Genomic DNA, 23163 nt, shown 5'->3' on the forward strand with positions numbered 1-23163 from the left:
TGGGAGCTGTCACTGCCCACACTCTGCAGGGAAGGTGTCTGCTTGGCCACAGGGCCAAAGAAAGAGCAGGGTCTGGCTTGGGAACTACTGCGTATTAAGCAGTTTATTTTCCTTAGTCCTTCACTCATTCCCTCCTGAAATGGGGTCACCTGTTATGGCCTGGAAATCAGGAACAGAGCATGCTAAGAAACTTACTTTCCTGCCTTGTGACAGGCTCATAAGAAAGAATGAAATCTTCTTGCCCTCCTGAGAAGAGAAAAAAAGAAAAATTACAATGGACTAACAACCAGTCACAAACCACAGCTATAAGCCCTGCTCTGCAAACCAGGAAACAGACCCAGTTCAGGGCTAATTTCCCTTTCTCTCTCCCTCCTTCAACCATTCCCCACATCCTTTCACCCTCATAGAACTGTTTAGCACCATGACAGTGTCAGGTGATCGCTGGTCATAAGTCTGAGGAAGGACAAGAGGCTGGCCTTCTATAGTTCAGCAGGGCAATGATGTAAGAGACTGCCTTACATCTGACACTGAGAAACGCAGCACTATGGCTGCACGCCCAGCATTCCTACCTAAAAGGAACCTCTTGAGTTCAAGGAGAGGTTCCATCCAATAGTTCGCTGCTACATTACCAGAATTTCTGGACCTTTCATCTTTCATTTTATTTCCCAAAAAAACACACTGTTCAAAAGCAAGTGTCTGCTTGTTTCATTTGTGAGACAAAAACTTCATCAGCCTATATACTCCAAGGCTCTGAAGACTTTAATGTTAATTCATCAAGAAAATGCTGGGTCAGTTAAGAAGATAAAAAACTCAGGAGGGCCCTATGTCACTTGTTCTAATCACTGCTAAATCTAGCCTTGAAACTTTGAAAAGTAAGGCAGACCATGGAGTATAAGTGTCCACCCTTCCAATGTCATTTGCTATAAGCCTTGTGATTCACGGTGAGCCTCAAGTCAACATACAACCATGGAAAGTAAATTGGTTTTTGGCAATTTTTTTTTTCCTAATCATCAATTTTGCCCAGTTGAACTAGGCATGAAATTCATCTGATTCAGCTGCCAATTCAGAAGGCTCCACACTTTCATCTTTGGTGGGGAAATAGTTTAAGTTTTGAAAAGGGCTTTTTGTATGCTGTCCTATAGAGAAGGAGTGTCGTGCGTGTGCTAAGTTGCTTCAGTCGTGTCCAACTCTGTGCGACCCCATGGGCTGTACCCCGCCAGGTTCCTCTGCCCATGGGGATTCTCCAGGCAAGAATTACTGGAGTGGGTTGCCATGCCCTCCTCCAAGGGATCTTCCTGACCCAGGGACTAAACCTGAGTCTCTTGCATTGGCGGGTGTGTTCTTTACCACTAGCACCACCTGGGAAGCCCCAAGGTGTGTCATAAGAAGTAGTTTTTTCTGAAACCAAAGGGCACTGGGTCTCATTGCTCTATCTCCTCGTAGCCCCTGAAACTTTCAGAGTCAGTCAGGACCATGTGCTGCTGTTTCAGAAGCCACAGCTTCCAGAGGATGAATTGATTTCTTGAAAGGAGTTAGTGTTACAGGCATGTTGATAATGACAAGGCTGATCTGGGGAAATTAAGTGATCAATGGCTAAAGTGGTGAATGTGGATGTCTTCCCTGGGGTGGGAAATGGCCCCAGGCCCACATCACGTCTCACTTCCCCCTCAAGCAGGGCCCACTCTCAGAATGACACTGCTGGGCTACCTCCTAAGGTCACAGAGAAGGGGCACTGGTGCTTCCTCTAAGTGGAACCTACCCATGGCTGCTCCAAAAAGTGCTCAGGGGAGCTTCCCACATCGGGGCAGGGGTTTGGTATGTGAGGGATCAGATTCATGTTTTTTTTTTTTTAATTCAGGAAAAAAATGATCCCCTTTTAAAAAATGAATCAACTGAAACTTACAGAAGCTGGGTCAAAAAGTAATAAAGGTGAATGATTGCTAAGCTCTAGTTATCTAAAGGCTGACATATGCAGAGGACATAGGAATTCAGAGGATAAGTGTAAAAATGGTTGGGGGAAAAAAAGCATAGCTTTAGAGATAGAAGCATGGCAGACCAACACTGTAATGTCATACTAACTTTCAGGAGAAATCTCCCTGAATGATTAACATGTGAGAGGGGAATCCTGCCCATGGGATAACAGGTTTTAAATATCAGGTGACAGAATATGTTATGGAGCTACTTTTCCACATTTACGCTTGAATTTAACTTCTCTTTCAGGGCTTTAGATAATTACAATAAATGTCAGTTACAGAAATTCTTGAAAAAAAATGCAAACTTTTTAAATGCAAAAAAAGAATAAATATCAAGTGATACTTATGTCTGCACCAGACTGGGCACCCCATACCATAGTTATCCAAAGTGTCCTCAGTACTTAACTTAAAGAAAGAGACCAATTAATTTGCATTCTGCTTTTAGTGGTACGAGTCAGGATGAGCAATGAAGCCAAAGATAGGTTCCACTTTGTGTTTCTGTCTGTACACTTTCATTTGGGGAAGGGTGATTTCCCCTAAATAAAGATAACACCTCATGTTCCCAGGAGAATCTCTTTCCAATGGCCTTGCAAATCATTCTGATGGGACATTCTAAAGGCAAACCTTAAATAAAATATTTGGTGTCAGTATGTATAATGTGTGATTTAAAAAACTAGGACAAAGCAACGTAGCTTAGATTAACTTTGTTAGAACATTGTTCTGTAGTTCTTCGTTTACCTATTGCTTTCTGGTTTACGTCTAACCTACAGGAAACACACGTTCTCGTTCAGAACAAAACACTGGCAGACAGCAGTGATGACAAGCATCCCTTAGGTCAACACCTATCCCAATTCTAAAGATTGTGTGATAATCAGGGACCATGTAAGGAAGCCCACAGGGGTGCTGTGGCAGCTGGTATTACATAATAGCGTGAAGTCAGCACCCGAAACCAATTTTCACTTTCATGTTCAAGAATGAAAAGCCCTAGGGGTAATGGGAAGGAGATTACTAGGGAGAGAAAAAAAAGTCACAGCAATGAAGGAAAGATAATTCATGTCTGCATAGCGCTTTACAGGCTATAAAAGGCTTTTGCAGCCATTGCTTCATATTTCTCACAGCCATTTCTTTCAAGGTAGGTACCCTGATGATCTCCACTTTACAGATGAAGAAGCTGAGGCTCGGAGACAGGGCCTGTTTCCTCAGTAAGTAGTAGAGTCAAGATTAAAAACCACATCTTTTGTGACTCCTCACTTGAGCATACAGCACAGTCTCAAAAAGGTCAGAGATGCAGAACTCTCTGTCAGGGCTGGGATGTAAAGGCAGAACTCACAGGTGAATAAAAGCAGTGGGTGGCAGAGAAGGGAGCTGAACCTGGGTCAGAGTTACCGACAGGCCATAAGATGCTCCATTTGCAAACCCTAACTCTTTTTTTTTAAATGCTGCTGTGTCATCTCCAAAAAATAGTCATCCTTAGTAGTTTTTCTATTTTTTGCTCAGGAGGTGTTGGCACTTAGAAATAACAGCTGACACAAGGGTACAAACAATTACTTGGTCTTGTTTTGGCAACCGCATGGCTGGGAAGGGGAGAGTGGCACAGTGCTGGGGGTAGCCGTCTGCTGTCGGCAGAGACTTCGCAGAGCCTGTTGTTACAACTTCCAGAAAACACTGTCTTTAAACTGGAAGCAAGTCACAGTAAGAGGGGTTCGGAGTAAGGCCCTCAAATGCTCTCACGATAAGGAAAAACAAGGTGTTTTTCTTTAGAACTTTTTTCCACACTAGAAAAGAGAGACGAGGGAAGTGAAGACCAGTGGCAGGACATGCAGTGGTCTAAATTTAGTGTTTAGGGCCTGCATTGGATAATCATGAAGAATAAACTAGCTTCCTAGAACCATGGAATGTTAGTGCTAAGAAAGGGTTTGGAGTTAACGTGGTTTATGGATGGAGAGTCTGGAGTATGACTTCACTCTCCCTTACGGACCCTCGACACGCATCACACATCGATCATTGTCTGAATTACTGCTGAGCCTCACTTGGCCTCAACACTTTTCAGTATAGTTCCTCAGGCAGCTATTAAAGGGCAGTCTTGATTAAAATCTGTTTCCTGTATCTCTTTTCTAATCCAAGCTAGTCATTTACATTGGAGAGAACTAAGGTTCAAAAATGTTCAGTGATTTCTTCAAGGTCACATAGTGAATTACTGATTCAGTGTCTTCAAAGGATCTTCAGAAGATTAAATCTGTTACTATATATAGAGTCCTTAAAATCAGGCTTAGTTCATAATTAATGTTATATAAATATTGCTGCTTGTATTGATTGTTGTTGTTTAGTTGCTAAGTTGTTTCTGACTCTGCAATCCCATGGACTGGAGCCTGCCAGGCTTTTCTGTCCATGGGATTTCCCAGGCAAGAATACTGGAGCCGGTTGCCATTTCCTCCTCCAGGGATCTTCCCAATGCAGGGATCAAACCCAAGTCTCCTGCATTGGCAGGCGGATTCTTTACCTCTGAACTACCAGGGATAGCCAGTTAATTTGATAGGTGGTATGGCTGAAGGCTATGGTTTTTCCAGTGGTCATGTATGGATGTGCGAGTTGGATGGTGAAGAAAGCTGAGCGCCGAAGAATTGATGCTTTTGAACTGTGGTGTTGGAGAAGACTCTTGAGAGTCCCTTGGGCTGCAAGAAGATCCAACCAGTCCATCCTAAAGATCAGTCCTGGGTGTTCATTGGAAGGACTGATGTTGAAGCTGAAACTCCAATTCTTTGGCCACTTCATGCGAAGAGTTGACTCACTGGAAAAGACCCTCTTGCTGGGAAGGATTGGGGGCAGGAGGAGAAGGGGACAACAGAGGATGAGATGGTTGGATGGCATCACCGACTTGATGGACATGGGTTTGGGTAAACTCCGGGAGTTGGTGATGGACAGGGAGGCCTGGCGTGCTGCGATTCATGGGGTTGCAAAGAGTCGGACATGACTGAGCGACTGAACTGAACTGATGGCTGAAATGTACTAGCTAAAACGTGAAGAAGCTTGGATTACGAAACACAGGGAATAGTGAAAATGTCTAAGTTTCAGAATTAAAATATCTTGATTGAACTTGCAGGGACATAGTATTAGTGAAATGTAGCTCTTTGGAACTTCAGCTTCTTCATCAGTTAATGGGGTATAAATATAAGGTATATTTCTTAATTTTGTTTCAGAAATCAAATGAAATACTATATGTAATAAAATTGCTTTGTAAGAACTTGAGGAAATATAAGGCCAATACTTGAGAATAGTGGAGAAAGGAGAATATGGGCACCATTTCGACTGATTCCAGAGGGAAAGTCTGAGATCTCTTCATTTCAGCATCTCAGTTTCACTCAGTTTATTTTTTAAGATCCTTGGTTTGAAAATCCTATTTAACTGCTGAGCACCAATGGATTAGGAGGATAATCATCAGCTCTCCCATTCCCATAATAACATAAGAGCTCTACTTGGCTTTAAGGAGGGCAGGTCTTCAGCTTGTAGAGATTTGCAAGGTCTCCATTATAGCTACTTGATCTTTATTGCCATCACATATAAGGGCAATTCAAAGGTATGATACAAAACAAACACAGCCTGCACTTTATTATATTACTTTGTTGACAGAAATCTGGAATTAGCCCATAATTAAAGTAGTTATGAGATAGCATTTTGCATGATTAGACAATGTACATTGTTAAACTGCATTGTAGCTAGTGCTCAGTATAGCTGGACTTTGGAAAAAATATGCTATAATTCTTGAGATGGTACATCAAAGGTCTGAGCTATTTATTAGAAATTGAGGTTGGTGTAAATTCATGTGCATGTATATGTATCTCAGAAAATATTTGAGGCTTTTGAGTAAAGTTGGCACAATCTGTAACTCCAGAATGTAACACACAGGCCTGACCCTATGGACTGTAGCCCACCAGGCTCCTCTGTCCATGGGGATTCTCCAGGCAAAAATATTGGAGTGGGTTGCCATGCCCTCCTCCAGGGGATCTTCTTGACCCAGGGATTGAACCCCCGTCTCTTATATCTCCTACCACTAGCACCATGTGGGAAGCCTGCCAGTCTTTCTAACCACTGACTATTTTTTTTAGCCATTTGGTCCTGAGTAGACATGGAATGGTGCTAAGAGTTAAAAAAAAAAAAAATCTGAAAATTAGTGAAAAGAGGTATTATTTTATTTGTCTACACTGATATTCATAAAACATAAAAGTCATAATTATAGCAAAAGCCAGGAATTCAATAGAAAAATCCAGCCTGGTTTGATTTTTAAACTGTACTTTCTAGAAAAACTGTGTCTGTCCCAAGCCTTTGTGTCTTTGGTCATGCCAATGCCTTTCCTGGAGACTTTCTTCTTAAGCTTTACTGAGCTGGCAAGTGCCTCATCTTTGCAAAGCTCAGCTCAAAGGCCCCTCTTCTTTGAAATTATCTCTGAAGCCCCACTATTCTTGGGCCAGACTTTTATGCTAGAAATAGCCATTTTATGCTTTCTTACTGTATTGATCTCTCTCCCTCTTTACCTGTGCTGAGTTCCAGAGTTCACTGAGACTTACACTGAGTCTTAAGGTGCCTATGAGAGAGCATGACATAGAGTGGATGCTGAATGAACTAAGAAATAGTCCTCTGTAATTCCTCATATTTCTATCCTGGAAAAAGAAATATCCATTTTTTTTCTCCTCTAACCTATGACAAGGCTCTTCTTACCTTTTTTCATTTGTAAAGAAAGCAATCTGAATGGCTAGCCTTCTGTACCCTCAGAGGAGACCCAAGTTAATACAGACTAGTAGACTCTACATTTTCTCTAGTAATAGTACAGTTCCAACTCTTCTCTCTTCTCATAGATAATTTAAGCTGTTTGCAAGTATTTCTTTTATTCACTCAATAAACCTTTATGTGCACCTACTATTTGAGAGTGAAAAGAATTATTGATGTCAACTTGGAGCACTGCAATCAAAAACTTGTCAAACAGCTGAAAGCCTTGGTGCAATTTTTATAACAATGATTCTGGAAAGAACATGCTCATCTCTGAAGAAGAGAGAGGCCTCTGAAATATTCTAACAACAGATTTCTGAAGGAAAAGGTAGTTCTTGTATACTTTCCATAAAAGGGATTGCAAGAACAAAATTTGATGTTTTCCATTTCTCTGTCTGTTTCTACAGGATGCAAGCACAACATTTAAAAGCTGGCCAAAGCTCTCCATGAAACCCAGCAAATAAGTTATATTTTCCTAATACTGAATTGCGGGCAACTCAGGCACAGGAAAGACAATCTTTGAAATAGAGGAGGTTTCTTTGTTTTAGAACCAGCCAGGAGGTTTCTTTGTTTTAGAACCAAATGAAGACATGGGAGAGGCAAATATTTTCCCAATTTGGGATAATCATAAAAGTATAAGAGTAGGAAGACTGTGAAGATGTTAAAGATCATGTTAAAAACAAGAAAGCTTTAATTCCTTTCATCAATAGGACTTGTCATTCTATTGAGAAAGAAAATGAGGGGGTTCTAATATTTGGTTGATCAAAGGTATCTCATTACAACTTTTCTTCATTTCATTCTGTGGCATGTTTCGTCTGCCTTCTTTGGCCTCTACTCCTTCCTTCTGTCATCTTTCCTCTTTTGTACCTCCCCCCCCCCCATTTCCCCACCAATTTGATTATCTAGAGCCTTTCTCAAGATCCAAATTGAACTTGTTACACTTCAAGAACACTATTTGGCAAAAAAGGGCATGGTTTTATAAATCACCATGCTGTAGTGGAAAACACAAAAATAAAAGTTATTCTATTCTTCTATGCTTATCTTCAATTAATACAAGCAAAAAGACCAAAAACAAAACAAAAAACCCCAAAACAAAACCAAAAACCTCCAACCGATTTCTATCTTGGTAGCTGAGGGTCGTAAGTATTGGGCCTGCAATTTTCTAATATCAGTAGTTGCTTTTTGAGTAACCCATTTCACTAAGTACAAAATAAATATCGAAATTGCAAGGATCCCAGTAATAAATGTACTTATTTTAGTCACCAAAAACCTGCATGTGGTAAGAAACCACCAGAACAGATAAAAAAGAATGTGATTGGCATTTGGTGAATATTCTTTTATCACTCAGCAAATGGCTTGAGGTGACCAAACAAAAATCAGAAATAATTTTTAAATAGTTACCTACCTTTTCAGTTAAGCTTTCAGATCCAAGATTTGTTCACTTTTAAACAAAATGCGAGTTCCTTCACCATTAGAGGATGAAACTTTTTCATCTCTTCCCAACCATCAAAATTTAAAGTTAGATATAACATAGTATCTATCTCAAAATATTAATCAAGAAGAGAAGAGATATACAAGGTTCATACTCATTTAAAAGGAACACTGTAATTTATCAGGCTTTCTCTTGCAAAGGGGAGCCAGGCACAGAAAGGAAAAGGCAAAATGAGAAGGAAAATAAAACCATGATGACTTTTCAACCTTTCTGCAGGGAGTATAAATTATTTTGGAGGACAGAATGTCAAAATGCAAAAAAAAACTTTTTCCCCACCTTCTCTAGGAGAATTGCATCACCAGGCCACAGCCAACTGAGGCTGGAATAATTTATTAGCAATTCCACAACCCCTTGTATAAATCACACTAGTTCACCCATGGCCCTCGTGTCTTTTGTATCTTTCCACATCAAATGATGATTTCATTTCAAGCCATTTGCTTTGGATGAGGATGATAAAGGGCAGCAATTGAAAAACATCAGCAAACATCTGAAATGAACACCACAGGCAAGGGGGCAGTTGCAAAGAAAAGAATCACAAACCAAAGCAATAACTTACGGTAGCTACTTTCGCTATCGCTGGCATTAGAAGAAACATGTTCTGCAAGAACAGCACAGCAAATTAAAGAGATACCAAGCATTGGAGAGCAGCCAGAACTTAAAGGAACACCATGCAAGGCTACTAGAAATGTGAGCGAAAGGCAAGTAAGGCCGCAGAGGAGACGCATTAAGAAAATCCAGATAAGATGAAGATGAAAACTTTATTTTCCAGGGAGCTACTGCTTGATTGCTCTGTCTTATTTTTATTAGCAAATAGGAAAATATGTTTAATTATTAAAAATGCATACTGTCCATCTAAGCACTTTTCTTTTTATAAATACTTTGACCCATTTGTGTAGCTCTGATTTTTCCAGATTCTTGTTACAAAGATCAATGTGTCTCAACTGGATGTTCCTGACTATAATTTCAGGAGCTTCTGGTGGGTAAGGACTGGTTTCTTACAGGCTTTTTGTTGCTTTAATTTGCTGTTAGGCATTTTGCAGGAATATTGCATTTCAAATTGCCAGTTGATCCCTCCCTGGAATCCCTTTCATTTTATTTCTATTTAAATACTTCCTAAACTAATTCACAAGATGAAAGGGATTGCTGAAGAACTTTCCTGCTTCATTGAGTATGTAGGAAACCTTGGAGGAAGAAATGAGTCACTGAAAAGTGTTTTATGAATCAGTTCAATATTTCCTTATTTTTAAGATTCTTGCTTGGATAGCTCTTAGGTTCTGGAGGAATTAGAACAGGCAGAAGATAAATGGTCTAATACCAAGCACAGGTTCTGGCACAAAGCATGTTTTTAACTCTGATTGAATGACTGTACAAGTATACAGTGATATTTCAAAATTTTTTTCCACAAAAACACAGTTTAACTAGCATAACAGGGGGATGTACTGATTATGTGCCAGATTTAGGGCTTTTATTTCCAAAATAATTTATCTGTACTATTTATTAAGTTATAGAAGATAAATCCATCAATTTATCAACTTCTTTGTATATCAGGCTAACTGAATGAAGAATATGTGACTATTTGATCTGTGAAGATCATTAGCAATAACTTCGGCTTTTGAAAAAGGGACAACTGTTGCAACATCTTTAGAAAAAAGGAAAAGAATATATAATGTTATTCTCTAACAGTTAAAAAAAAGTGCTTTGAAATGTATTTGCTATTATAGATTCTTGCCAGTTGGATGGATTAATTTTCATTTTTTAGCATCATTAAGGTATAATTGACAAATAAAATTGTCATATATTTTAAAGTATATTATGTGATGATGTGATACACGTGTGGACTATGAAAGGACTTCTACAACTCAGTTAGTTAACACATCCTGGATGGACTGATTTTAGAGCATGAAACTAATGAAAATTAAAGCATGGGTTAAATTTACTGGAATCATTTCTTTTTGTGTGGGTGTTTGATGAGAACTGTATTATTAATTTAGGTGCACATGTTACAAGTGCAAAGAGGCACTAGAAAAGTAAGTGTGATGAATCCATGCAAATCTGTCTTGTTAGTGAAAAGTCAAAGCACATACCCAACAATGGCTTATCTTCATGAGCGTGATTATCTCCAGAACCTTCATTTGAAGATGACAGTTTTCTTTTGTTTTGTTTTTGATTTTCACTTTTAAAATAATTTAGAATGAAGCTATACTAGAAAAATTTAGAACCATACAGTAGTTTATTTAACAACCAATCTCTTTTAATGTTAAGATATTGTTTAACAGAATTTTTCTATTTTACAGATGAAAAGAAATCAAAAATATGTTCCAGCTAAAGTCTAAATTATGGCCACCAGTAGTGTTAACTGGCAGATAACTTTACCTAGTGTAATATATTCAATTTTGGAGAGTAAACAAACCTTCAGATTTAAAAGGGCATCGTTCTGGATTTAAAAAGGCATCACATACTTTCGACTCTCCAATAGCAAGAGATGTTCATTTATTAATAGTATATTAAAATGCTACCCAACCCCACTGAAAATTTAGAAATTCTCCCTGGTGGTACTTGATGCTAACCGGATAATATTGAAATCAACACTTGAATTTCAGCCACCAATTCAAGAAAAATTTCAAGACATATTCTGTATAGAGACTCAAAGATAAAGTTTTCATCTTTAAGGAGATCAGTAGTTATTCTTGATCAGATTTTGTTTTCTAAATATACATATCTTAAAAAAAATCCAAATTAACAATTTGAAGGATGAAGGGTATCATTATGCAGGGTTATATAACCAGCTCTTGAAAACAAAGTCCAGCTCAATGTTATTTTGTTTCTTAGCAATGAAATGAACAGCTTCTAAAAATATTGCCCATAGCTGTTAAATTAAAACAAAACAAACAAAAATGAACATGTGATGCAGCTGTGAAAGACACAAAATGGTTCTTATTTCATTGGTGCCTACACAATGGGGTTAGTGTCAAAGACAGAGAAATCATAGTATATTAAGATACAGAATTATTATTTTTATTAGTGCAATGAGACACAGAATAAAGGCATTAATAACTAGAGAAATTTTAGTTTAATATACTTTACTTTCCACTCTAAGCTATAAAATGAAGATCTGGTTATGCAATGCAGTAATAAATCACCGATAGAAAAACATATTAATACATATCTAAAACTTTATCATACAAACGTTTCAAGCAGGATCACTGCAAGTCAGAAAAAAAATCAGTCAAAGTTAATAGCAAGAATTATTCATGGAAGATCAAATAGCTTAATATTTACTTTTTGAGAATGCATGTTCCTTTTGACTATAATGTAGCTCCTTTACTAATAGCAAAGTACAACCCAATTATGGAATTTGGCAAGGTCGTTAAATAGGTCTACGTGAAAAGCCAGAAGAGAGAACATAAAATACATTTCTGCTTTCCTGTTCCAGAGCATTGAACTCGCCCTTTCTTTCAACATGGCTTCTTGCTCCCTGGGAGGTACTAGGTGACAGAGCAAGGATGCCACGGCTGGCATCGGGACCATGTTGGTCACATCACACAGCCAGAAAGGGAAGGTGTGAACTGCAACAGAAGTTACAGTGCCTGAGACACTTTGTTTTTAAATGCTGACATGCAGAACAAAACAGTTGAAAATTACTTGGTAGGAGCATTCACAGCTAGGTAACAAATAAAACTCGTATCTTGTGCATGCTAGGAGTGAAAAGGCCCTCGAGAAAAGGAACAAAAGCCAAACTCAAAAGGAAAAAGAAAAGAAAAGTTACAGTGACCATTCCTGGGAACTTACTCAGAGTCTTTGTTCCATAACCGTCGTCACCTAATCCGGGGATGTCCTGCATGGAAGTCCCCAGAGAGAGCAATGAGAGAGGGAGAACAGCCACGGAAGAGGAAGGAAGAAGTCAGTGGAGTTGAAATGGATACTACCATGACAGACCGTGTTGCCTGAGCAATCTGGATCCCTCGCTCTCTTCTTAGGAAACAAATTTCACCCCAAAATCCCTGGGCTGAGACTTGAGGATTCATGTTGCAACTCGAAAGTTTTAAGCAGAAGTTTGTCATGAAAAAGATAAAGAGTCAACAAGATCTGTTTTTACCCACTGTCAATATTGCCACAGCAATGTACCGCTGAGAGCGACGATCCACTCCAAGTTTCACGGCCAATTCTTAGATTGAGCATATGAATAAGCTCAATTATCCCAAGATAAGCTCACTGTGAGGAAAGAGGGAACAAATGCTAGTAACCGATAGAGGGGAATTTGATCACTCCCAGTTAGCTAGCAGAACAAAACAATACATGTGGCAATGGAATCTAAGATTTCTGTCCAGAAAAGAATTTGTCTCAAGCCCTTGGAGAGTTGCATGATAGAAAAGCTGAACCAGACACAGTCTTGGTCACAGATAAAAAATGCTGTTTGGAAGCGAAGTTCCCCACTTCCTCAGGTCCCTTTCCAATGCATTCTGCAAAAAAAAGAGCTCCGTCCAGGGAAGGATCCAGACTGCAGCCAAACACTGGTCACAGTAGTAAGCCCTGACCTGCCTGCCTGCCATGTTTGTTTGCCTAGGCGTGTGGCGTGGGGCAGCCTACATCATGCGTGTTGCCCGTGAAGGATTTTTTTTCTCTTGTGTTGCAGGTTGACATTCTCTTCGAGAATCTACTTACGTTCAGGATCACTGGTTTCCTGCTCACTCTGCTCCTTGTTCTTGTAGAATGGGAATTTTCGTGAAAAGATGAAGCTCTTTTTACGCTTGTCATTGAATGACTGTGAAGGAGAAAAGGCATGGGGCAAAAACAGGGGACGTCTAATTGTTGTCACACTCATGCTGACAAAACAACTAGTCTGTAAAAGCAGAGAGAGCTGTCGTGACGCAAGTGGATAGTCTAAAGGGGTGTGGGAGGGTCCCTTCAAGCAGATTTTAGTTTCCAGGAGTGTAAATTCCAACTAATGATACTTTGGAAAAATGGTCTCCTAATTAAATAAAAGACTGGTTGCAGGTAAATGATTATGGAGGAGACCAGTGTTAAATTGGAAGTAGAAGACCCAGAGTCTCTGTCCAGCTCTGTAACTTGCTACTTCAACACCTTAGACAGGCAAGTGAATCTCTCTGAACCTTAGCATCTTCTTCATCTGCATCGTGAGGATCGCGAGAGCAGCTCTTAGGCTGTGAGACTCACGTAAGGCAGTGTAAACGCAAAGTGCAACACAAATGTCATCCTGATCATCATCATTATCATCAGGTAGAAAGGACTCTATTAGAGACACCGGACACACCAGTGTCTAGATATTCTTTTCAATAACATGAATTTGAGTTATTTCATCTTGAATTTAATTAAAACCTCACAGAGATGTGTGTGGATTTATGATATATGATAATTATAGTTCTCACACAGATAGATGATAATTATAGTATTATATTTTCAATCAAAAGAGATTTTAAGGATAATTGAGCTTCAAGCCCTCCTTCATAGGCAGGGGGCCAGAGGCACAGAGAGGCTGAGTCCCTTGCCAATAACATGGAGCTCATTGGTGACAGTCAAGACCCCATCAACCAAAATCTATTACAATTGCTGCTAATGAGGTAGTAACCTGATATTCATTCAAGGAAGGGAGATATAATGGCCACTTATCTATATTCTGATATGATAAAAAATAATGGAAGAAGAACTGTCCTTAAAAATGAAAACCACTCCATTATCTTAAATGAGGTGGAATTTAAAGCAATACAGATAGACATAACAGAATACACGTATCAGAACTTGTTTTTTTTTAAGTGAATATCAGATGCTTGCCTGAAAGACTCCTTAAGAAAATTTCATTTATTCCCATTGTTGCTCTTATGGAAATGCTTTCTGGGGTTCTTCTTTGGGAAACATGTTCTCAGTCATTTCACAGGCTATAAGCCATGTACATCTTGGTAATTTTATATTCACATATCATTTAAAAATAGGTTTGCCAGCTTATTTGACCAATTTGGCTCTGAGGGTCTCTCTCTCTCTCCAAGAAACAAGATTTGTAACTACATAGGTATTAATGTGCCAAAGACTGGATGTAATTTGACAAGGGGTATCTAACATGATTTTAGCAATGGCAGCTGGTAGGAATAAATGCAGAGCCAGCAGGGTGACTATTTGGAGAGAACGGTAATTTTCAGCCCATTGGCTGGAACAGTTATGTGCTCTTATGAATTTGATGCTTGACAAAATGTTGTAAATAACTTATTTTCTTTGTATAGTCATGCACTCCTATATCAAATATCCATTTTGATAGTCATGTTCATTTAGAAAACATTAAAGTACTAACATGCTGGTGCTGTCATTCAGTAACTCATTACTTTTTTAGTTATTAGGAAATTTCACCAAAGTCAGTTGAGCTTAATTTTATGTACTATTAAGAAGGCTTTAAGGAAACCAATAAATCAAGTAACTAACAAATTCTGAAATTAGGGGACACATTTTATACTTCATATTCAAGAACTAGAAGAACATTCTCATGAAAAAAAAAAGTATCACTTCAGAATTTATTACTCTACTGACAGCACTTGTGTTTGAAATAGTTTTATCATAATTTGTAATTGAGGGATTGATGTCCAAAGACAAGGCTGGGAACGCCCCCCAAATTTTCCCAGTTAAAAAATGGCAAGTTCTTAAAGGAACATTAAATATTCTTGCATCACTCCAGTTTCATGCTACTTTTACATTTCAAGCATATTTACACTTCAGTAACTGAAAATAAAAGAAAAAAATATCATGTAAGAATTAATGACATGTGATATTGCAAGATATGTTAGACATTTAACTTCAACATTACGGATGACTTGTCATGCAAAAAAAAAAAAAAGACCCACACACATTTTCATGCAAATACAAAACAATGCCAAGAGAAGTAAAGCCTGGGGTTAAAATGTGGACATAAATGGACAATGTGGAGGCCTTTGAGGGCCATAGGGGGCTGCATGCAAACCACATTGTTTAAATTGTCTCACAGGGTCAAAGGAAAATGAAAATGTGTTGTTTGTGATTCATTCTTTTATATTTTCAAGGCAAGGACTGTAATGTGTTAACATTTCCGGAGTATGAAAATGTTGTGTATCATGAGTCATCTGATTGGGACATCATAATATTTAGCACCACACTTTTCAGAAGAACAGAAAATGCACAGTAATTCCTCAAAAATAAAATTATCTAACATATCAGTCTGTTACCCAAAGCCATTTCACATAGGAGTTAAAGAAAGGGCAATGGAATCATTTGTTGGTGGTCACATTGCCTTAATTTATGGACACAGAACCAAATCACAACTTCAGTTCACACACACAGATTTAAAAGTCACATATTAAAGGTCTTAGTTAAACATTTCAACTAGAAGAGGTTATATGTAGTTTATAATGCTCTAATCTATTCTTTATTTTATTGGACATGTATAATATTTACCATTATATAAGCTTTTTTTCATTGCTGTTAATTTTTTCTTTTAATTTAGAAAAGGAAAATCTGTTACACGAATGTTAGGTGAGAATAATAAATTAACACTTTCACTATTCATGGAACACATTGTTCTAAAGCAACTGAAGGCTAATCTACAGCTTTATTAATCATACTTGATCAATGCTGTTTTTCCCTAAATTACAGTATCTTAAATTCCAGTCCATTGTTTTTATGTCAGAAAGATTCTTTGAGTAGAGATTTTGAAAATATCAATCATGTGTGGCAAGTGAAAAGTTGGCATACCCAAGCATTCCATTGTGGAATTTAACCTGGATTACTGAGTTCTTATGAACAAAAGTGGTAAAAAGACAGCAACTAAATTTGCTGAGTGGTTGTTATGTGCTATGCTTGGTTCTAACATTTGCTGAGCACTTATTATGCGTGTCTAAAGGCTCTGCATACGCGAATCTCCACACTAACTTGATGAGGTTGGTACCATCGTTTTCATATTACAGATGAGGAAACTAAAGTTTATAAATCTCCTGTTATTTGCTCAGAGACACAGAGTTGTTAAGCAGTGAAGTTAGGATTTGAATTTGCAAATATTTCTGGTCGCAAAAATTGCTGTTCTTAGAGCAAGAAAAAGTTCTGCAACTCAGGCCTGTTTCAAGTTTATATTTAAAATCATTGGCATCTGACTCAAATGATACTGTAATCTGTCTTCTTCCCTCGGCTTCACTGCTTGACAATTATTTATTTAAGCCATCAGATGCTAATGGCTATAACATTTTTGTGGGATACCCTGCTACAATTTTTTGAGACCCTTTTATGTTTTTGAGGGCTCCATTCTATTGTTCTTGTTCTTATGGTAACGTAAAAAAATTTAAAAAAGGATTTTGGTGGAACAGATTATGAATAACATTTAAAAAGTAATTGCCCAAGACAAGCAAATCTATAAACAAAGTAAATAGTGGTTGGTTGGAACTGAGGGAAGCTAGGGGGTGCAGAGAATGGGAAGTGACAGCTAATGGGTATAGTGTTGGTTCTAGGAGAGATAAAAGTGTTCTAAAATTAGATGGTGGTGATAGTTGCATAACCCTATGAATATACTAAATATACTAAACAACACTGCACTGGACACTTTTAAGTGTGTGAATCACATACTATGTGAATTATATCTCAATAAAGTCTTAAAAAAAAGGAACCCCCTTCCTAACCCCCACACTATTGGATGAGAGGAAATAATCATAGCCTGTTTTCAATTCTACTTGATGTAAATATTTTTTATTGTTAATTGAATGAGAGGAAACTTCTCTCCCCAATCCTTGCAATCAATCAGATACACATGCCTCGTTTATCTGATTCTGTTGTGTCTCTGTTAAATGAATACCTTTCATGTTGTGACAGACATTAGACACTCATTTCAGGGGACAGCATACTATTACTGTCACTCAGAAGTCTCTAAGTTGTTAGGTCAAATGGCACATAACTGCCCAGCCTGACCCCAGAATGTAATGGCATTGGTGAACTGGTTTAAGATTAAATACACACTTCATGAAGAAAGGAAACAAAATAAAAATTCAAATTGTTCCTTCTCCCACTCAAATTCGAGATTTTTAAAAACACGTGGGTGAATAATGAGTTTTCATTCAGAAAACTTTAAAATGAGGGGCATTTTAAGGTTTTTCTTTTTCCTGTACTAATTTTTCAAGCTTCAAATGTTTCATAGCTCTAAAAAGTCACCTTCACGACATAAATTTTCTCTGGGTGGATTCAGATTTAAGTGTGTACTGAGCTCAGATACACCTTTCTTTGTGACTTCTTTATCTCTTATAAAGGCTTCTTTCCTCTTAATTCATTCTTGTCTCTCCTCTAAAATAATTGTGTTCCCTTTGGAAAATTGTTACTGTTAAGTTTCAGTGATCACTTTTTATTATACACATCATGTTTTCATACAGAAAAAAAGAGAAGTTTCAAACAAGAGAGGTCCAAGAAGTTAATAATGAGACAATGAGGTTGTTAAAGAAGAGACAAGAATGGGCCTGAGATATGTGTGTTTCCAGAAATGTGTTTAAATGGATGTATGTCTACATTACTGTGTCTATAACAGTGTTCCAGGGTTCTGTTCACCAGTCTAATGATTTAATGGATCTAGGCATTGAGGATCAGTAGCTGGTAACATCACACACACACAAAGCCAATCAGATGATATGTGCTCCCTGATGGGAGAACAAAAAGTCACTACAAAGTAGTTCTGTAAACCTCTACTCTCAAAAGAAAAGAAAACCTTCTTTGGCCAAAGGATCTGAGTCTAATCGAACCTCTAGATCTAACTACTAGCTTACAGAAAAAAAGAGGACAGAGAATTCTGCTAAATTATACAACAAAGAAAATGGCATCATCGACTCAATGGACATGAGTTTGAGCAAATTCCAGGAGATACTGGAGGACAGGGAAGCCTGGTGTGCTGCAGTCCATGGGGCTGCAAAGAGTCATACACGACTTAGTGACTGAACAACAAGGATGTGAAGCAATTGAACCTCTCATCTAAATTGTTAGTGCGAATGCAAAATGGTATGTATGCCTGCATGCTAAGTTGCTTCACTCATGTCCGACTCTTTGTGACCCTATGGACTGTAGCCTGCCAGTCCATGGGATTCTCCAGGCAAGGATACTGGAGTGGGTTGCCATTTCCTTCTTCAATGCATGCATGCATGCTAAGTCGCTTCAGTCCTGTCTGACTCTGTGCAACCCCGTGGACAGCAGCCCACCAGGCTCCTCTATCCAAGGAATTCTCTAGGCAAGAGGACTGGAGTGGGTTGCCATTTCCTTCTCCACGTAATATATTCATATACACAATATTTTGCTATTGCTACTCTGCAATGAAAAGGAATGAAGTACTAATAGCAAGCAATAACATGGATGAATCTCAAAAGCACTATGCTGAGTGGTAGAAGACAGACACAAAAGAGTATGTATGTATGATTCTAATTATAAGTTCTAGAATGGGCAAAATCTATGGTGGTAGAAATCAAATTAGTGGTTGAAAAGTGAGAAACTATGTCGTGATCATGATTAGAATCATGTGTATGTGTGCTAAGTTGGTCCAGTCATGTCTGACTCTTTGCGACCCTATGGACTGTAGCCCGCCAGGCTCCTCTGTCCATGGGATTGTCCAAGTAAGAATACTGGAGAGGGTTGTCATGCCCTCCTCCAGGGGATCTTCCTGATCCAGGGATGGAAACTACATCTCCTGTGACTCTTGCATTGCAGACAGATTCTCTACCGCTGAGCCACTGGGGAAGCCCGATTAGAATCATGACACTTCCTCAAAATATTTCTAGCCTAGGCTACTCTCCTAAATATATATATATATATATAGGTATTTTTGTTGTTATTGTTTAGTTGCTAAGTCGTGTCTGACTCTTTGCAACCCCATGGACTGTAGCCTGCCAGGCTCCTCTGTTTTGGGGATTTTCCAGGCAAGAATACTGGAGGGAGTTGCCAGTTCCTTCTCCAGGGAATCTTCCTGACTCTGGGATAGAACCCGAGTCTCCTTCATTGGCAGGCAGATTCTTTATCACTGAGCCACCAGGGAAGCTCATATACAGGTATGGCTTTTGTTTTTGAAGAATAGTTGATTTATCTTCTATATCTTGACTTGGGTGCTGGTTATAGAAATCTTTTCCCCTTTGTCCATCTCACAAACACTGACACATTTTTAAGATCATGTGCTCAGATTAGTTCTACTCAAGCCTGTCACAATGCATCTACTCATTTTTACATAGTTCTCTCCTACCACATTATGACCTCAGAGCAGGTACTGCATCACTTTCATTTCTGTATCTAGGATCTAGAGCATGTAAGTACTCAATAAATATTCATCAAATGAATGCATGAACTAAAGTATGGAGGGATGATTCCCATTGGGAATATGGGAAGAAACTTTTGGCAAAAGAAGGAAGGGAAGGAATAAAAGCCATCTGGAGAAGAGGGGTAGAAGTGATGAAAGAGTAAGAACCATAGCCAAAGAAATAATGTTTGGTTTTTTAATTGCATTTCTTGGCAGTTATCTCTTGGAATTTGTTTTTCTCATAAAATTTATCTCATAATTCTATGCTGACTGATCTGATTTAGTTGTTGTTTATTAGTAGTAATTAAAATGTGCTGGCTCAGCTATTGGCTTGCATGTATTTTTGCACAGTATCATATTTTCAGCTCTATGATTCATAACTGAATAATGGAAAAGTTTAGAGATTTTAGTGACATTCATAACTTCAATAAAATTTACCATTTAATTTTCCTTTTCTAAATTTTATTTCTTTACCTAACTAATAGGTTAACTTGTTAAAAAACACCTTTTTTACTAACAAATGGAGCACATCTCTTTTAGAGAAAATTTGAAAGGAACAGAGGGGAAACTTACTTTTCATCTCATTCCGAGAAACAAATCATCTTAATATTATTGTTTTCTGTTTTTGAAAAAGAATTCTGTTTAAATTTACTTGTATTATTTTGTCTATAGAATTTGAAATCCTGATTTGCTTTTATTTATCATTATAACACACAATAAGGTGTTATAGGAAAGTGCTTTAGAATTTAGCTATATGACATTAGGAAAGTTACTTAATCTCTGCGCCTCAGTTGTGAATATTTAAATGTAACACTGTATAAAAGGTTTTATCATAATGATGCTTAGTAAAACTCAGTAAGAAGGAGCCAATTATTTTAATGGTGACAGAAACACTTTCCCATATCTTAGAGAGTATTTGGAAGCATCAGCTTTAATGAATGCCAAAAAATGCAATTAACATAGAAATCAACACCAAAAAATTTAGAAAGTCCCCAAATATGTGGACATTAGAAAAAAACCAAAACTCTATCCTAACTAACCAATGGGTCAAAGAAGAAATTTTAAGGAAACAGAAAACAGTTTTAGATGAATGAGAAATAAAGTCACAGATACCAAAACTTATGGCAGCTAAAGCAATACTTAGAGGAAAACTCAAAGCTATATGTAATATTAAAAAAGATTTCAAATCAAAAGTCCAGCCTTCCACCTTAAGACACTAGAAGGAAGACCAAACTAAGCTAAAGCAAACATAAAAAGGCAATAATACAGATTAGAGCAGAAATGAATGAACTATAAAGAACAGAAAAACAACAGAGAGAAATTAACAAAACCAAAAGTTCTTTGAAAAGATGAACAACATTGATACTGTCAGACTGGCCAAGAAACAAAGAGAGAAGACTCATCACTAAAATTAGAAATAAAAGAGCTATCATTACTGACTCTACAGAAATAAAAGGAAATATAAACAAATACTATGATCAGCTATGTATCAATAAATTAGACAATTTAGATGAAATGGACAAATTCCTAGAAAGACATAAATTACCAAAACTGACTCAAGAAGAAAAAGAACTCTGAATAGACTTATAACAGTCAGTCAGTTCAGTTGCTCAGTCATATCTGACTCTTTGTGACCCCATGGACTGCAGCACGCCAGGCTTCCCTGTCCATCACCAACTCCCAGAGCTTACTCAAACTCATGTCCATTGATTCGGTGATGCCATCCAACCATCTCATCCTCTATCGTTCCCTTCTCTTCCTGCCTTCAATCTTTCTCAGCATCAGGGTCTTTTCCAATGAGTGAGTTATTCACATCAGGTGGCCAAAATATTGGAGTTTCAGCTTCAGCATCAGTCCTTCCTATGAATATTCAGGACAGATTTCCTTTAGAGTGGACAGTTGGATCTCCTTGCAGTCCAAGGGACTCTCAAGAGTCTTCTCCAACAGCACAGTTCAAAAGCATCAATTCTTTGGTGCTCAGCTTTCTTTATAGTCCAATTCTCACACCCACACATGACTACTGGAAACACCATAGCTTTGACTAAGATGGACCTTTGTTGGCAAAGTAATGTCTCTGCTTTTTAATATGCTATCTAGGTTGGTCATAGCTTTTCTTCCAAGGAGCAAGTGTCTTTTAATTTCAGAGCTGCAGTTACCATCTGCAGTGATTTTGGAGCCCCCCAAAATAGTCTCTCACTGTTTGCATTGTTTTCCTATCTATTTGCCATGAAGTGATGGGACCAGATGCCATGATCTTAGTTTTCTGAATGTTGAGTTTTAAGCCAACTCTCCTCATTCACTTTCATCAGGAGGCTCTTTAGTTCTTTGCTTTCTGCCATAAGGGTTGTGTCATCTGCATATCTGAGGTTATTGATATTTCTCCCGGCAATCTTGATTCCAGCTTGTGCTTCATCCACCTCGGCATTTCTCATGATGTACTCTGCATGTAAGTTAAATAAGCAGGGTGACAATATACAGCCTTGACGTACTCCTTTCCTGATTTGGAGCCAGTCTGTTGCTCCATGTCCAGTTCTAACTGTTGCTTCCTGATCTGCATACAGATTTCTCAGGAGGCAGGTTAGGTGGTCTGGTATTCCCATCTCTTGAAGAATTTTCCACAGTTTGTTGTGATCCACACAGTCAAAGGCTTCGGTGTAGTCAATAAAGCAGAAATATAGTTTTTCTGGAACTCTCTTGCTTTTTTGATGATCCAACGGATGTCAAAGAGATTAAATTAGTAATTTGAAAAATTATCCACAAAGAAAAGCCCAGACATAGGTAACTTCACTGTTGAATTTTACTAAACATTTAAAAAATAATAAATATCAATTTTTCACAGACTCTTCCAAAAGACAGAACTCATTCTATGTGGCCACCATTACCATACATCAAAATTAGAAAATATATCACAGTAAGTGAAAACTATAAAGTAATACATCTTATAAGCATAGCAACAACTTGATATTTTATCAAATGGATTTACCAGGGACTTTCTTGGCTTTCCTGGTGGCTCAGATGGTAAAGAATCTGCCTGCAATGTGGAAGACCTGGGTTTGAACCCTGAGTTGGGAAGATCCCCTGGAGAAGGAAATAGCATGATCCACTCCAGCATTCTTTCCTGGAGAATTCCATGTACAGAGGAGCCTAGTGGGCTATAGTCCATGGGGTCGCAAGGAGTCAGACGTGACTGAGTAACTAATATACTCTCTCCCTGGTGGCTCAGTGATAAAGAATCCACCAGCCAATGTAGGGGACAGGGGTTCAATCCCTGGTTGGGGAAGATCCCACATGCCTCAGAGCAACTAAGCCCATGTGTCACAACTACTGAGCCTGTGCTCTAGAGCCTGGGATCTGCAACTACTGATGCCCAAGCACCCTAGAGCCTGTGCTCTACAACAGGAGAAGCCACAGCAATGAGAAGCGTTTGCAACACAACAAAGAGCAGCCCCCACTCACTGTAACTGGAGAAAGCCTGTGCAGCAACGAAGACCCAGCACAGCCAAAGATAAAAAAATGTTTTTTTTAAAGAAAAATGATTTACCACACCTGACTTAAAACATTTCTATATCATTGGAAACTTCTGTAGATTTCCATCTTTAAGTACTCTGCGTTGCAATGAACATAACATTTTTTGTATTTTATATTATTTCCTTGGGATT

General features: G+C 38.2%; 1 protein-coding gene across 12 annotated transcripts in view; it reads right to left on the reverse strand.

Annotated features, from left to right (window-relative positions):
- DLG2 (discs large MAGUK scaffold protein 2) overlaps window positions 1–23163 on the reverse strand; it is a 2308738-nt gene that overhangs the window by 19758 nt on the left and 2265817 nt on the right. For 7 of the 12 annotated variants that reach the window (XM_081536915.1, XM_081536919.1, XM_081536917.1 and 4 more), the window contains 2 exons: window positions 12016–12061; window positions 196–246 (listed from right to left, as the gene is read on the reverse strand). In XM_081536915.1, coding sequence (XP_081393041.1) covers window positions 196–246; window positions 12016–12061 — 97 coding nt within the window. Of the gene's footprint in view, window positions 1–195; window positions 247–8782; window positions 8825–12015; window positions 12062–12888; window positions 12989–23163 lie in introns of all 12 variants that reach the window. The other 5 variants (XM_081536921.1, XM_081536914.1, XM_081536912.1 and 2 more) reach the window with 2 other exon arrangements.

This window comes from Giraffa tippelskirchi, chromosome 10, assembly GCF_054371585.1.
Source record: "Giraffa tippelskirchi isolate mGirTip1 chromosome 10, T2T-mGirTip1v1.2.pri, whole genome shotgun sequence".
In the NCBI taxonomy this organism is placed as follows: domain Eukaryota; kingdom Metazoa; phylum Chordata; class Mammalia; order Artiodactyla; family Giraffidae; genus Giraffa; species Giraffa tippelskirchi.